General features: G+C 40.3%; 2 protein-coding genes across 2 annotated transcripts in view; one reads left to right on the top strand and one right to left on the bottom strand.

Moving 5' to 3' along the window:
- The window catches only part of cdh2 (cadherin 2, type 1, N-cadherin (neuronal)), a 49,922-nt gene extending 44,864 nt beyond the window's left edge, over positions 1–5,058 (top strand). The window contains exons 15-16 of the mRNA XM_077615999.1: positions 67–231; positions 3,602–5,058. Coding sequence (XP_077472125.1) covers positions 67–231; positions 3,602–3,808 — 372 coding nt within the window. The 3' untranslated portion in view covers positions 3,809–5,058. The remainder of the gene's footprint in view (positions 1–66; positions 232–3,601) is intronic.
- Positions 1–15,580, bottom strand: part of dsg2l (desmoglein 2 like) — a 196,452-nt gene that overhangs the window by 140,731 nt on the left and 40,141 nt on the right. The window lies entirely within an intron of this gene.

Raw genomic sequence — 15,580 nt, 5'->3', positions numbered from 1 at the left:
ACACCTCATTGACCTTCCCACCGCCTGCCGCCCCTCACTCACAAACGTGTCTCACTGTCTCTCTAGGATTACGACCTGAGTCAGCTCCAGCAACCGGACACGTTAGAGCCCGACGCCATTAAGCCCGTGGGGATCCGACGTCTCGATGAGAGACCCCTTCACCCTGAGCCTCAGTACCCCATGAGGTCTGCCGCCCCCCACCCTGGAGACATCGGAGACTTCATCAATGAGGTAAAAAAAATAACAGTGGCTGTAAAAACTGGCATTATCTGTAAAAGCCATACACACTAATGGAACAGGGGTACAAAGTTACTCTAGAGGCAATTATCTAGCCTGTGAAGAAAAGCAGGCGTTGGCAAAGTGTGACATGGAGGCCAATTTTTTAATCTAGCCCAACAAGCATTTACAAGTCTTTAGAGTCCAGTAAAAACCATGTTTTAAATTTAACAAAATAATATCCTTCATTAACATTATTAGATAATAAAATAAAATCATCAAACGTGCTTCTCTACCCATTTTGACAATCAAATTGAGCATTAAAGATTGCCTATCCTAAGCCATTCTAAAGATATGGAAAAATAGCAGATATTAGAAAGTTTTTTTACCTGTTCTAACTATGCTAGGTTCTGTGAAAAGGGACCTCTGATGGGTAAAAACTAGATTCAAGTCAATTTGTATAAATAAGCAATTTTGCTTTTTTGCAGTAGCAGCAAAACAAATCTCATGGTGCGTAAATGAATTAAATAAATGCTGATTTTTTTTCTCATCTCAAACAATTTGTTTAAGAAGGCCTGGCGTGATGCTTATTCAGTAGAAAATGAATGTCAAACAGAATCAATGAATATTATTCCAAATGTTCTCAAAGAAGAAAGAGAATGAAGTTTTGCTGTTCAAACATACATGTAGACGGGAGAACAGTACATGATGCTAACACACTTGGATGCAATGATTATTTTTCCCTCTACAGAGGTAGATGTGTCAGAATAGAGAATAAAATACATGTTGAGAGTGCCTGAGGCCATCATTGACTCCAGCTTGAAGATGGAGTGTCAAATGAAAAGAGCAGTCATGTATTTTTCACCAGCACCAAAAGACGTGACATTCACAGCATTGTAAACAGAGTTCTCATTCTGGATGTTCTAGATGGCAAACCTGCTTAAAGATGTTCGAACACGCTGCCCTCCAAACTATCCATCCATCAAATGCCCCTTGACTTGCATCCATCGTTTACACCCACTCACTTAACCAATGCACCTTGTACCTGAAGGACATTTTTTCTACTTTTTGGGGGCCGATTTCTCATGTTGTTGGATCCTCACAAGACCTCGCAGTCACAGCACATGGTGACCCAGAAAAGATTGGTGCCAGAGAATCTTGCCGTTTTTTGCTCTAGTTTCCACTTTCAGTAAACCGCAACACAACATCAAATATCCGTCTCACAGAGCATACTTTGAAAGCAACTGACAACCACAACAGCGCCCCAGTAATTCGGAATCTTAAGTATTAATCCAGTTGATATATGCATGGGGCAGGACTTTAGTTAAGTGGTCAACACGTACGCTTCACAGGTTTGCGATCAAGGGTTCAATCCCTGGTGAGTTCCGACCATCCTGTGTGGGTTTTCTCAAAGTACTCCCACATCCAAAACATGCTTGGTAAACTAAATTCTCCCTAGGTACGAGTATGAATGGTTATTTGTCTCAGTTTGCTCTGTGATTGGCTGGTAACCAATTCAGAGTGTCCCTTGCCTACTGCCCACAGTTAGCTGGGATAGGCTCCAGCACCCCTACAACCCTTGTGACGATAAGCATCACAGAAAATAAATGAATGTATGCATTGTGGCTCTTGGACAGATGAGCCTTTATTTGACCCCTCCGGTTTTGGAGGTAGTAAAACAACAGATAATCAAAAGGACTAGACACTATGACTCTGAATGAATACCTATGATGATCCAATTGATCAGGGATTACTAGCAGTGAATAATTATGGTTAAGTGCAATAACAGCAAGAGACACCCAATTGTATTCCCGTCTATTGTGTAGACAATCATTTAAATTCACTGAAGCTGGTGAACTGGCATCCCAGTAAAAGGCGCCCACCTGAAAGCAGGCTGGTCTGTGAGTCAGACCTACAAGCGGATGACTGTGCCAGAATGAAATTGCATGGCGTGATTGTCTACCCTTAGGAAGCTGCCCGTGGCGTCTTGGCTGCAGACGGGGCACTGGGTTATAACTAGCCGAGCAATTACGCTCGTAATTGTAATGAATGATCCATTGTAATATTCCCCTCCAGATTATCAACCCCGCAGCAAACACTTGACAACAGCTAACAAGTGGGAAGTAATTGCTTATTGTCTAGATACTTTAAATCAATCCGTCTCTTTTTCGGAAAAAAACCCTTGACAATGTTTCCCAGTCACCCTGTTCTCTCTGCATCCATTTGCTTTTACGCTGTAATCAATTTATTATTGGGGGTTGGCAAGGACAGCGGTCAGTGGCCAAAGCGCCCGACGACGCCTACATTACCGAGCCATCAAGTCTTTTAAAATCAATAATCAGGAGCTCTCATGGCACAATGAAGATTTCTGGGAATATCGAGGACCATCTTTCCATGCAGACCGTGAGATAACGGCACACATGCGTGACAAACACATTCTCCTTTTCTCCCCGAGCCACAGATGTGCTCAGTGCTCTCCATAACTATTTATTCATGAGCCTCGGATTGCTATCTAGATTAAAGATGACAAGGCGTATCTGCCACACGCTCTCAAATCCTGCGAAGAGCAAGGATGTGTGGGCAGTTTACAAGCACGACATTCCAGGTCTTCGAGACCTTAACCTTTTACCTGAATTGGACCAAAAACAAATCTCCCATTTACAACCCATTAGTTCTCAGTTCCTTTTTCTACCACCTAGAACCTGATCCCCCATCTAGTAAGCAAACGAAGAACCAGGTTGGTTAAAAAAAAGTTTATACCTCTGCATAGGGATTGACAGCAGCAGGCAACAACCTCAAGCAACTAATACGATAATCCCAACCATTAATAAGTAGTTGAGTATGACTGGAAGCTCATCTTCTTCCTCACAAGTGGAAAATAAATAGCAAAGTCGGGGATACACGAATGTTAATGTTCAGCCTTATAATAGTGGTTTATTCCAGGACCCAGAATCTCCACCATGACACAGAATTAAGTCATATGATGACTCGAGCATGACAAGTACTTAACAAGCAAGAAGAAAAGATTATTCTCGGTTATATTAAAGATGGATTTTCAATATTACTCTTAACACATTTTTTACTTGGTATGAATGAAAGAAACAAACTTTTAGCTGAGCACACAAACTAGAAGATTTCACCCGCAGTGACTATGTTAGCACAATTACAACCTACTTTATGTTTCTAATAGAGATTTTACATATGTAGTGCGTTGCAGGCTTTTGCAACTGGTCTTTACAGTAGTTTCAAACTTGGATCTGGTCAATTTCTGTTGTATTCCCATACATTCTCAAGGAATGTATCCAACTTTACAAGTACACAAAAATTTGCAATTTTAATCTGCACCGGCCGGCCTGACCTATTGTTTACTATCCCTTGTGCCTAGGGCCTGAAGGCGGCTGACAATGACCCCACTGCACCCCCCTACGATTCTCTGCTGGTGTTCGACTACGAGGGCAGCGGCTCCACCGCCGGTTCCCTGAGCTCGCTCAACTCGTCCAGCAGCGGTGGAGACCAGGACTACGATTACCTCAACGACTGGGGGCCTCGCTTCAGAAAACTGGCAGATATGTACGGCGGAAGCGACGATTAGGATGGTAAGGAAGATTACGAAGAAGACGACGACGAAATGAAGGAGATATTCCTTGAGGATGGACATATTGTGATGAAACTGAGAGCAAAGAAAGACAAAAGGATGCAGAGATTTTTTTCACGAAAAAAAGTTTTAAAAAACACAAAAAGAAAAAACAACTCGGCTTATTGTTGTAGTCTCCGCGTACATAATGCTTGTCGGCGGCACCGGTGGACGGCTCACACCATTCAAGACTTGTGAGGTATTGAATGCGCTCAGTTAAACTTGAACTTCACAGTACAGAAGCACTGGGATATAATGTGCCTTTTTGTACATTTCTTTTGAATGGAAATGATTCATTTTTTTTTGTTCAAGGCTTTAATGGTACTGACTTTTGTTTGGAGTGATTTCCAAGTAGTGACACTCTGGTACGCTTCGATCACCCCATTTGTTTCTTTATTTCTTTCTTTTGTTCGTGAAGGTTTATTTAATGAAGGATCATCTGTTGACTGTGATGGAAAGAAAAAACAAAGAGCAGCACTAGACCTATCTGTCCTGCTATAATCTGACAGTTATGCAGCTGGTTGCAGCTAAAAAGAGTTAGAAATCACAATTTTGTAGCAGATTATTTTCTTTTCTTTTTTTCTTGAGTGATGTAGAACAGTATTAGACAAACAAAAAAAATGGTCTGATCAACGTCCACTTCGTTTGCCTTAGCATTGGATATTTTGGACTTAATTCACTGTAAAAAGATGTGTGTACATAATGTTTGTTTTTCTTTTTATCTTTTCTTTGGGTGTAGTATATGAACAAGTGCAGAAAGTTCCAAAACTTGTAAATGTTTTATTTGGACATCCAAAACGGTTACATTTTTGCATGTTTTTATCTTTTCATGATGACAAAACAGGGGATAAAATATTGTTCGTTCCCCAAGTTCATTTACAAGATGGAGAAAAAAATAAATAAATCTGGGTTACAGTCTGTGTGTAGAAGTTAAGAATGATTTTGTATAACACTATAATTTGAAAGAAACGAAAAAAAATGAAACAATTTGAAAATCTGTCGTCTTGTCAGCACAACTGTTGAATTTGTACCAAAAAAGTGTGGGTGAGGGGGTGTGAAATGCAAGGCACTGATTATTAAAGCTGAGCTTTAATAGTGAAAAACATTTTGGACTTGAGCTGTGTGGAAAAGCATTTTGTTCTGCTCAACTAATTATCTCTCTCTTACCCAAACTATCCAAATAAAAGTCCAGTTTTGGAGCTCAAAAATGTCCTGTGGATTCATTTGTTTTAAACCTATACGCAGAGGGCTTCAATCTACATACTCCAATGGGGGAAATGTGACACGAAATTGTTCGTAAATTAATGGAAAAAAACAACAATTATAGTTTTTACACATTTTTCCACAACACACCAACGGCTATGAGGAGCTTTAATCACCAGTTGTGGTAGTAGTTAGTAGCGACCGCTGAGGGAATACGCTGAAAGTCACATTGGCTAGGTAGTTCCTCCTTATCTTTCCTTTATTTCCTTCTAGAAAAAAAATCCCATTCCTTTTTAGATTTCCCCATCACAGAATATAAAACAATGTTCTATCAGCTGACAGTGAGTCAGGGTAAAAGCTGTTTGACGGCACACAAGTACCCCGAAAAGAACAAAAGGTCAGACTGTACGTGACTTCAAATAAAGAAATACAGAAAGAGGGTTAAAGATTTTCCTGGATTTGTGCATGCCCCCACCCCAAGAGGGTGACTGGGGTTGTGGAACGGAACGACAGGCATGTGGGAATGACAGCGCAAAGAATGTATTCAAACTCAAACTGTGTAAGCGCAATCATGATAATCTAAAAATAACGGTTACTCAGGACTAGGTTTCCAGGTTAGTGCATTTTTTTTAATCCTCCATAATACAAGCTACTGTACCTCCATCACATTTTAGAGCAGATATTTTAAGACCTAAAGATCCCACGTGTGGCACTTTCATCATATGGTTTTCGTGATTGCTCGAAGAAGGTCAGCCAGCCACACCGAGTGTTCGGCTCTTACAAAGTGTCGCAGGTGAGGAAAATAACTTGCATCCGACTACTGCACTTCAATTTCACAGAACGGATTATCCCCCCAAGGAGGAGGAAGTGAGGGAGGAGAGAGAGAAGCAAGAACATAAAAGCACACAACATCCAAATCCACCATCATACACACTTGTTCACATTGAGAAATTGAAGAGGACGTCACTGTGAAGTACACTGTATACTGTGACAGAATAGAAGGAACATACGTACAAAGCAAACCTCAAAACCAACAAAGGATAACTAACATTGAAGAATAAAGATTATCCAAATGTAGACGTAAGAATATAGTAGTGATTTAATACCAGATGATAAACAAATAGTATTAAAATGCTATTTGTGTTCATGAGTGACTTAAGAAGAATGCGCATAGCAAAAAGACGCCTATTTAAAATGCACACCTACATATCCTATATACACCCACACCTACGTATATACACATTCATACACACACAAATACATGAACAAAGAATGAGATATAAAAAATGACTGCTGTCCTCTGTTTTCAATATATAAAGTAAGAATGTTAGAAACAATTAATAAGAATTGTTTTTGTCAACTTTATGCTCTTCTTGCATGTGACAAAAACCTCCAAATATATTAAAAATACGAAACTAACCATTCACATTTTATCAAGCACCAGGTTGTGAGTTCTGTTGTTTTAGCTAGTTTGTCACCTGAGCCCTATTTGGTGCATCAAGTTCTCAGTACTGTGATCACCCAGGGTTCTTTTGGCATTGTTTTGCAACAGCACTTTGCGTTTTGCATCATTTTGCAACACGAAACAAGTGAAGAGAATGCCGACGGAGTATATTCTATTAGAGATTAAAAGGACAAAGGAGGATTATCGCTGACATTGACAGACGCCACCACAGTGTCGCATTGACTTATTTGGCATTGCACGGTAGAAATAATTGCTCATTTGCACATGGCCATTTTTCTACTGACAAACGGATAAAAATAGTGATGCATAATAAATAATTTGAAAAGCTAATTAAGTGGGAAGGGAATCACATCGTTTTCATCTGCCAATTTATGCGGACGTCTTTGATTTACAAAATGCACATTTAGACAAAAAAACACAAACAAACCCCGGCCATGGCAATAAATAAATAATGAATGTGCCATTGGTTGGCTAGAAATATGACTTAGTTGCTTGACTCACTGAAGAAGTTGAGCCATAGGTTTGAATTGATAGGTGATAACTGTGTTGATTATGAATGTATTGTTAAATAACTTGGAAGGGCTTTTAATTTATGTGCCATCTGAAGAAAATCCATGTTTTATTATGGAAAACTAGAATATGTTTTATTCATCTGAACTGGGAAACAATTTTACTGTTCTGTTTGGTGAGGATATAAACACTAACCCTTCTACCTAGTTTGATGACAGTGCGAGTCATAGTCTCTGATTACAGCCAAAGAGACAAATTGTTGTCAATTGAAGTGTGGTTGATCATCTAATAGAGTTTATTAGTTCGAGTGGGAGCTCCTGAATAAAATGTATTTTGTATTTTAGTGCACATTATGTAGATTTTTTTTTAAATGTATGCTTAGGTTAACAGTTTATTTTACCCTTGTGTAATAATCTGCTTTAAAATGATCAACATTGGGCCATTTTTGAGGGACGTAAAATCTCCACAACCTTGTCAGTTTGCATCTGCATATATAGTCGATTAAATATGACCGGGCTCATCATCGATCTTGATGATTTTTTGCCATCTTAAAATTGCCAAGCCTGACTCTCCTCATTTTTACTGAAACTAAAGAGTGGAATTTAAGAAGACAATCACCTTGTCCCCTTCTAACACAAGAGTCCTCTTGAGACGTTGTCTGTGCAAGGAGCCTGCAGATTGGTGTTCCAACAAACACCCACAGGTCCTGTTCATTGAGTGTGAACATGCATTTCTCCACATTGCAGAAAGACAAGTCAGTGGAGTCCAGTGGTATGTGTGTACGTGTGTATTTTTGTTCACGTATTTTTGCATAGCAAGTGTTACAGAGCCACCAGGGGAACACCATGTCAGTGAACATGAGCTTCCATACCCGAATGCGACATGAGGAAGAAAAAAAAAGGAAACCTTTCGCAAGTTATGCCGCCAATGACCTTAGGAAGACGGATGCTGGCTGGGCTATCGATGGTGGTCTTTCTTCTAGGCTCCCTGTGGGCTGCCATTGAATGAATAAATAAGTAGGCTAGATGACAGAGCGCCGGCCGGCACGCTGGGCGCAGCAAGTCTTTAATTTATTGGCGTTTAGACTTGGTCAGTCTGAGCTGAACAACATACTTGGTTTCCCTCTACATGTAATATTTTATCCATTTTTTTATTTTCACTGTAAATTGTGCCATTTGATATCTTGACCATCATCATCTGAGGTTTTATAGTTTAGTTTAAAAGTTCACGTATACATATAAAGGCGGTTACCACACAATCTGTATTCTGTTGCTTATGTGCTTTAGTTATTTTTTTCCTCTCCATCTATCGTTTGGGAATTGTTTTATTTTTTCCTGGTCATCCAATCTTGTTTTCCCCCTTTCTTTAAAGGAATCAGGACACTGAAGCAAAAGCTGATGGCAACCCAAAAGTTTCCCTTTCCTGTCATCCCTTGTATGTGTCACTGTATTTATGGCTTATAGTGCCTATTTTATGCCTATTATGTAAATGCCTGTGTGAATGGTTGTCTGTTTGTATGTGTGCCCTGCAAATGACTGGTGCCAAGTTTAGGGTATACTCTGTCTTTCACCCTAAGTTAGCTGAGATGGGTGTTTTTTTTATAGGGATGAATGATGCGTATCTCTTTCTTGGGCAGGTTACAATGTAATTCAAAAGATGAATCTTTGAAAAAATGTATGTCCATCCACAACTACGATGCCGTTTTCGACCAGCACAGAAGGCCTTGCCCTGCCTAACAGCCACTACTGTTGGGTGCACGAAAGTTGATTGAAAAGTCCTTTTTCAACCAAAGACAACTGGTTGTCCAACCAATGTGACTGGCACCTTAGCAACACACATGTTTCTTTACACTAGAAGGGACAGATGCTAGTAGTAGACACAAGCATTCAAAACAACAGTTTGTTTACTGTTGAAATAAAAGTGTACAAATACCCACTGCCTCCAAACACCCGAGTCCACACAGATGTGACACTGTGACCGCAGTATGACGATGTGAGCAAAAAGTGGGGGTCGGATTGTGCACCCCAGGGGACAACGATGCTCCCTTTGTATGGGGAGTTTGCGGGCCGGGTGGCATATTTTCAGCTCATTCCATGTCCCTTAGGGCTGCATCGGGCAATTTTCATAGTCAGGCAAGTCCTTGTGCATTAATTGCTCATGTGCCCAACAAACAACATGCAATAACTATGCCAATAAATTGACAAATGTATTTATACGACAATTGGCCTGAAACCAATTCAGGTTACACCCAGTCTATTGCTGATTGTTAGCTGGCATAGGCTCCAGCACCAACGCTACTCTTGAGGATAAATAGAACGGAAGATGATTATATGTAGTTAGAAATCAACTAAGAATTGCTGCCTTTTCTCATTTGCTGGCATTGGCATCCAATCCATTTGATCTGAGAGATCAGTCATGGCAGTCATTATTTAATGCTGTGCATAGCCATCATTAGCAAGCAGTGAGTGAAAGTTGCAATATGGGTCAACAGTAAATAGGGAGACACACTATGTGTCATTCTTTGCTTAACAGCAGCTCAATGATTAGCTCTATCCTTTTAGTAACGATATTGCCCTGTTAACCGCCCTGCAGTCCTCTTATTAGCATGCAATATAAAGGGAAGCAGGTAGAACCTTCAAAGGAACAGTCAAGTGACGACTTTCAGGAGTAACATGGATGGACAAGGACAGCTGGTTGTTGCCTGACTCAAGAGAATAGAACCGATGTGTCGTCAGTGGCGACAGTGAGGTCAGCGAGAGGCCGATCGGTCCCCACAGGGAAACAAAACTCCATCTTCCAAGATTGAGTTTGACAATGTGTAGCATACGGCACCCGAGCACTAAAGCCTCTGCGTGTAGCAATGTGACATAACATAAGAGTGACAAGAGAAGCAATTTGATGCAGGCGAAAAAAAAAAAAAGTAATGGGTCTGGGTAAGAGCCCTGAGGGATACCAGAAATCCCTTCACGACAGTTCGAATAGAAATAGTGTGAGTTAAATCAAGAATTGCAGTCGGTGGATGGTCCTATTTGATGCTCACTGTGTCCTTTACTCAAAAGGTGGGGTAGAGACCATACATTGCGAGGTAAATCAAGAGCGAGCAAATCAAATTCTGAGCTTAAATGAAGAAAAAATATTTCTGTGCTGTCAAATTCAGAACTCAAACTAAGGAGAAGGAAAGGGTGCTGAATTCATGAATTGTGTTTTACTTCTGCCTGTCTCACTGACTGTCACATTTGTCACACGATGGCTGCGTTCAAAAGCGGAATCATTTTTGTGCCTACAGATATTTTCTCCATTATAATAGTTAAGAAATTTGTGATGTGTGCATATTTAAGATTCTTTGAGCAATCATATTTCTCAAGACTAATTTACTACCTCCTGTCTTTTCCTCATCTCATTGTCAAATCCATTGTGACTGGGAGAGATGGCAGGGAATATGTTGCAGGATTAGACCCCTCGGTCACATTTTTAACAATGATTGGATGGATGATTTCTTTCAATAGAAAGCAAGAACTATGTTGGTCATGTCCCGGAGTTCCACCCAATGTCTTTATGATCTGTGGTTGATAAAAGCGCTTAAGGCGAGTGGCGCCGAGATCAATGTTCTGCTGTTACTACAATGAGGCGGTTATTGTATTGTCCACATGGAGGAGAAACCAGGCCAATGGGTAGGCCGGTCTTTCCTGTCTACTGAGTCTATTGTATTCACGCAAGGCTAAGCAAACCCCGGGCAAAGAGTGACAAGCCATCAGCCGAGAAGGAACAAATTAATGTGGTCGTCTTCAAGAGCGCCAACATGGATTTGCACTTTCTCAAAGAAGATTTGATTCCACACACACCATTCATTTGTCTTCCACACCGGATAATGCATCTAAAAAAAGTCATTAGTCAGCTCCAACGTATTCAACTGTTGAGAAGTGATAAACACAGCGATTATAAGATGTCTCTAATCCCTTTTGCTCGCAAGTGATGGAATTCTCGCATTATGATAAATTGCTTTTTCATGCTAATGGGAGACGGGGGCCCCAGCTAACACTGGAGGTGTAAAACACATTTAGATTGCAAGTGAATGATGTCGAATGGATTTCACCCCATGCTGAGTCATCTTTCTTTCCCACAAATGGCTTCTTCTCCCAATTTGACTGCTGCCCCTTAATTCAGAGTGAAGAGTCTTGATGATGCTCGCTCTGTGTGGCGGAAACATTTTTGAGCAGGGAACAGTCTTGAGACCAGATTTTTACTCAGGGGAGAATTCAGAGGCAATGGATAGAGTGTTATCACTAACCTACACTGCTTGGCACATTTGCATTTCTCTTGTGGATGTGGAAGATAAAAAACAAGATTTCTAGTTTATTGCGACCGAGGATGAAATCTTAGGAGAGGATGATTTATATCGCCATACAAGCTACCATTATGAAGCAAAATGACTTTTTAGGGCTGCATTACTAGTTTATCACATTTATTGTGTTGCTTATAGTATATATAAGTATATACCCCTTCTCAAAGCATAGTTCATTTTTGTTTTCATACTTTAGGGCCTGGAAAGAAACAAATGTAAATATCAGGCATATAGATCTATATAAGACAACATAAGTAATTTAGTAGTCTATACATAGGTAGAATTCTCACAATAGCAATTGTGGTGTATATATATCCGTCTATTATTTATTATTTTTTATTATTATATGAAGTAGAATTTAATAAGATCGGGGTACTTTTTCTTGATCTGCTAGATTCAAGCTATCAGGAAATGGCAGGAAAGAAAGAAATGGTCTTGTATTTACTTGCAGTTCTTCATAGACCAGAATATAAAGTTTCAAGTTACATCATTGGAAGACAAAGTAGAAAAGGCATAAAGACTTATAAACTCAAACATAAGGCATAGATCGCTATTTGCATTGATGACACCAATGCACTCAAAATCAAGCATTGATTATGCTGGAAAATAATCATAATCATTCTAACTTTCCCAATTTACGTATATATACATTATGTGTAACAGTGTCCAGTCAAGAAATGCTCAGGTTGGAGACATGCTTTTTCAAACCACCACACCGACAACAATAACAAGGTCTCCGTGAACTCAACATTATTTGCGTATGAGGCCAAGATCAATAGTTAATTTAATAAGACACACCACAGTTTGACATGCATTACTGCCAATTAGCGTCTTAAATAGGAACCATGCAGATGCCATTAAGGCACATTAGTAAAGAAGCGACTATGCAAAGCCAATAATTCCTCCGTTATCGTTGGCTGGGAGCAAGTCATTAAGCAGTTATGTGCAAAAGAGGCTCTCCGAAGAATTCTGACATTGCGCCGCGTTTGAAGAATCTACATTTGTGAGTGAAGTCGTTTTGACTGAAAAGCTTGAAAAGAATGGGGAGGGATCTGCCTTCCTATAGGCACAAAAAAGGTGGGAGTCCGACCTTGCTGTCCTGCAGTCTCAATGTGAGCTGGGACACCATTAAAGGCGTAATACAGTGATCAATCACATTTTATAATGGAGGGAAGATGGGAAACGAGCTTGTCTTGAGCAGATTTTCTCATTCTGTTCCCTGGTGATTCTGCCTGCTTTCATTGTTACATATTTTGAAGGCGTGTTACAAACGAGCTGTGATGCAGCGCTTTGAAGACATCTTCAGTCCTGCACAGGAATTTGGAGAGGAGCTGTGTAGCAAATCCTCACTTCAAGTCTAGTGTAGTTCCGGATACGCTCTTAAAACGAATTCCATGTTTTACTCTAAAATGGGATCATTGGAATACACGTGGTGGCATAATGGGAGGTGGGTCTACAAAATCTTCAGATTGAAATCAGGGTTCATCCAATTGTGGCTACAAATCTGATAGGAATCAGGTTTGCTATATATATTGCTTTATTATTTCCATCTGTGCACTGTGCAGCCTTACCGTAGAATCTAGTATCCCTTGACTTGACCAGACTTTTGGCTTGTAAGTCTCAGCTTCCTCTACCAACATGAGCTTTCTGGCCACTGGTGCTGCCGTGCAAGGCATTGCAAATTCTGTTAACTGATTCTAGCAGTGGCCTTCTCACTTAAAGCACTACGCCTGTGCGAAGGGCCCAGGAAGCAGAATAATAGGAAACACTACAGAGAACATGACAAAGATTAATATCAATTTTTCCTTGCAATTTTCTGAGTGAATTTTTCACCAGGCAGTCAGGTACACATCAGTTGACCATTGTCAGGTTTGTATTGTTAGAATACTTCCGATAAATATTACTTGAGCATACCATAGTGGTAACTGCCAGTGTCTTTCTGCATTAACAGTCTATTCAAGCACTGTGCTGGAATCTCTTGAACAAAGCACATTATACACGTGAGTGCACATAATACTAAACAACATCCCAAAGCAAGTTTGTTTGCATATCAATGTAACATTTTACACCGCGTCTTAATTTGGTCAGATGAGAGCAGTGTGTTTCAATTGGTAATTTCCTGTCTTTGGTCTGATGAGCACGTTTGGAGGATTGTTGGTTGCATTGGCGGCCATCGATCATCATTTCTGGACTAATGGGCACAACCTTATCAAGGATGACATTTGTGTTTACACACTGGAAATTACTTTGGCTGAATATCTGACACAACACCTTCTGGTGTATTACAGCGTAAGCCGCGGGGGTAATTATGTGTGTCCACAAAAAGATTGCTTTAGAGAACGCATCTTATTAAGGACACAGATTCACAAATCCTCGCATCTGTGATTTGCATGTAAATAAAAATATGTGCGGTGGAGTCCTGGATAACGCAATCACATGTGCATACTGTGTGTTTAATCATATGGAAACACCCACATACTGTGTAGATACTGGCTTCAAAGCAATCATGACATCTCTCAAAATACAAGCAAAGAAATAAGGTTACTGCGAATTTGCCTAAACCCAGCAAGTGGAGCACTATAAGCAAACAACTGGGCATCGACCACCGGGCACAGCCACGTATCCAAATGGTGTAATTGGTGCGCAATTATGGGCTACATTCCATCAGCAAGCTTGCAGGATTTGGCAGCCAAAGAGAAAAAAAATCCCATCAGGCTCTTGACTTAATTCTTCCTCTGAGGCTCAATCGTGTAGTGTGAGAGGGGGACTGAGTGGGGAAGTTTGAAGCCAAGGGGTGGGAGGGGACCCTCAAGCACTGGCACTTTTTTCTATTTGCCAAACGTGGTGCTTGCATCTCCCGAAGACAACTTTAAGGTGGACTGCTTTCTTTTGTGTTTGAAACGATGTGATCATTGCCAAAGCTTGCTGGGGAACTGATTGGCTGAGACAAAAGCAGTCTTTGGAATGTGTGGGCTGGATAAAGGAGCGAAACCAATGAAAGCTCCCTCTGACTTGAGAGGACTCCCACCGGCCCCGGTGGGAGACGTTCTGACAGAGCCGCCTACAAAGCCGAGGTGGGGAAAGGATGACAGGAAAGATAGAAATAATTTGCTCAATCCAAAAAAGAACAGACTGCAGTATGCACTTATCCTACTTTGCTTTTCTCAATAACTCGATGGAAAGGCTGAAACGCAGTAAAAGGGCAAGCACTTGATAGGAAAACCTTAAGGTTTTACTTTTATTATTTTTTATATGAAACTGATTTTCAGACTAAATGTGCCTGCGTGAAATAAAAAACATCCAAACAATGCCTTCCTTCTACTAAATTGCAACAATTCTACCATATTTATTGCATGAGCACTTAACTCATTAACCATCATTAACAGCAATAGATGTCCAATCCTTATAAAAAAAGAAGCTGGCAGTCCCAGTTAAATGAGTGAGCCATTGAGTTTCCACTGGCATTTGTAGTATAGGGAATCTAATCACATTAGGTGATACGGACAGCAGGTTCTGTTAGAGGTACTAGCTGTTTATTAGTAGTCATATGGTATGAGAATGTGGGACTAGAGAAGTGGCTGTTGTAAAACATGTCCAGACATAAATACTGTTTGTTGTCTGTGTAGGTTAAATAGGAAAGGTTGACAGCAGACCTTGTGGTGGGGTTTGGAGGCAGTAGTGCAGAATGGAATATAAGCCAGCAGACATCAGTGCTCACATCAGTACATTTGTGTCATTGCCACCTAGGACAATCAGGCATGAAGTAAAGTGACTTAGTGACAATAATCCAGGCTTTTTAACAGAAAGCAATCCGGGATGTGTATAAAAATGTATGTAGAATGAAAATAGTGGCTGCTTTTTTCCCACCCAAGTTTTGTAGTGTGTATAATCTGTGTCCACTCAGCAACACAAACTGCATTCAGTCACATTATAGCAGAGAGATGAGTAGTATAAAGAAGAGACTGATAAAATAGATGAATAGTCGAAGTAAAAATTTGGCAACATACAATTTGTCTGAATATGAGTTAAGGGCAAATGACTCCATATTGTTTCTGACTTAGCCATTCAGCACTAACAGATGCAGTGAAAATGAATTGTTATGTTTGATATATTTTAAAATTGCAGACATTGTAAACATTAATGTGTGTTATTCTTCACATTCATGATGTCATCGTAATGTTCCAGGCTAGTTACCAGAGCCACCTGGGAC

This window comes from Stigmatopora argus, chromosome 12 (assembly GCF_051989625.1).
Source record: "Stigmatopora argus isolate UIUO_Sarg chromosome 12, RoL_Sarg_1.0, whole genome shotgun sequence".
Taxonomy (NCBI): domain Eukaryota; kingdom Metazoa; phylum Chordata; class Actinopteri; order Syngnathiformes; family Syngnathidae; genus Stigmatopora; species Stigmatopora argus.
The sequence above is the reverse complement of the archived record's forward strand: the minus strand, read 5'-3'. Positions and strand labels throughout refer to the sequence as shown.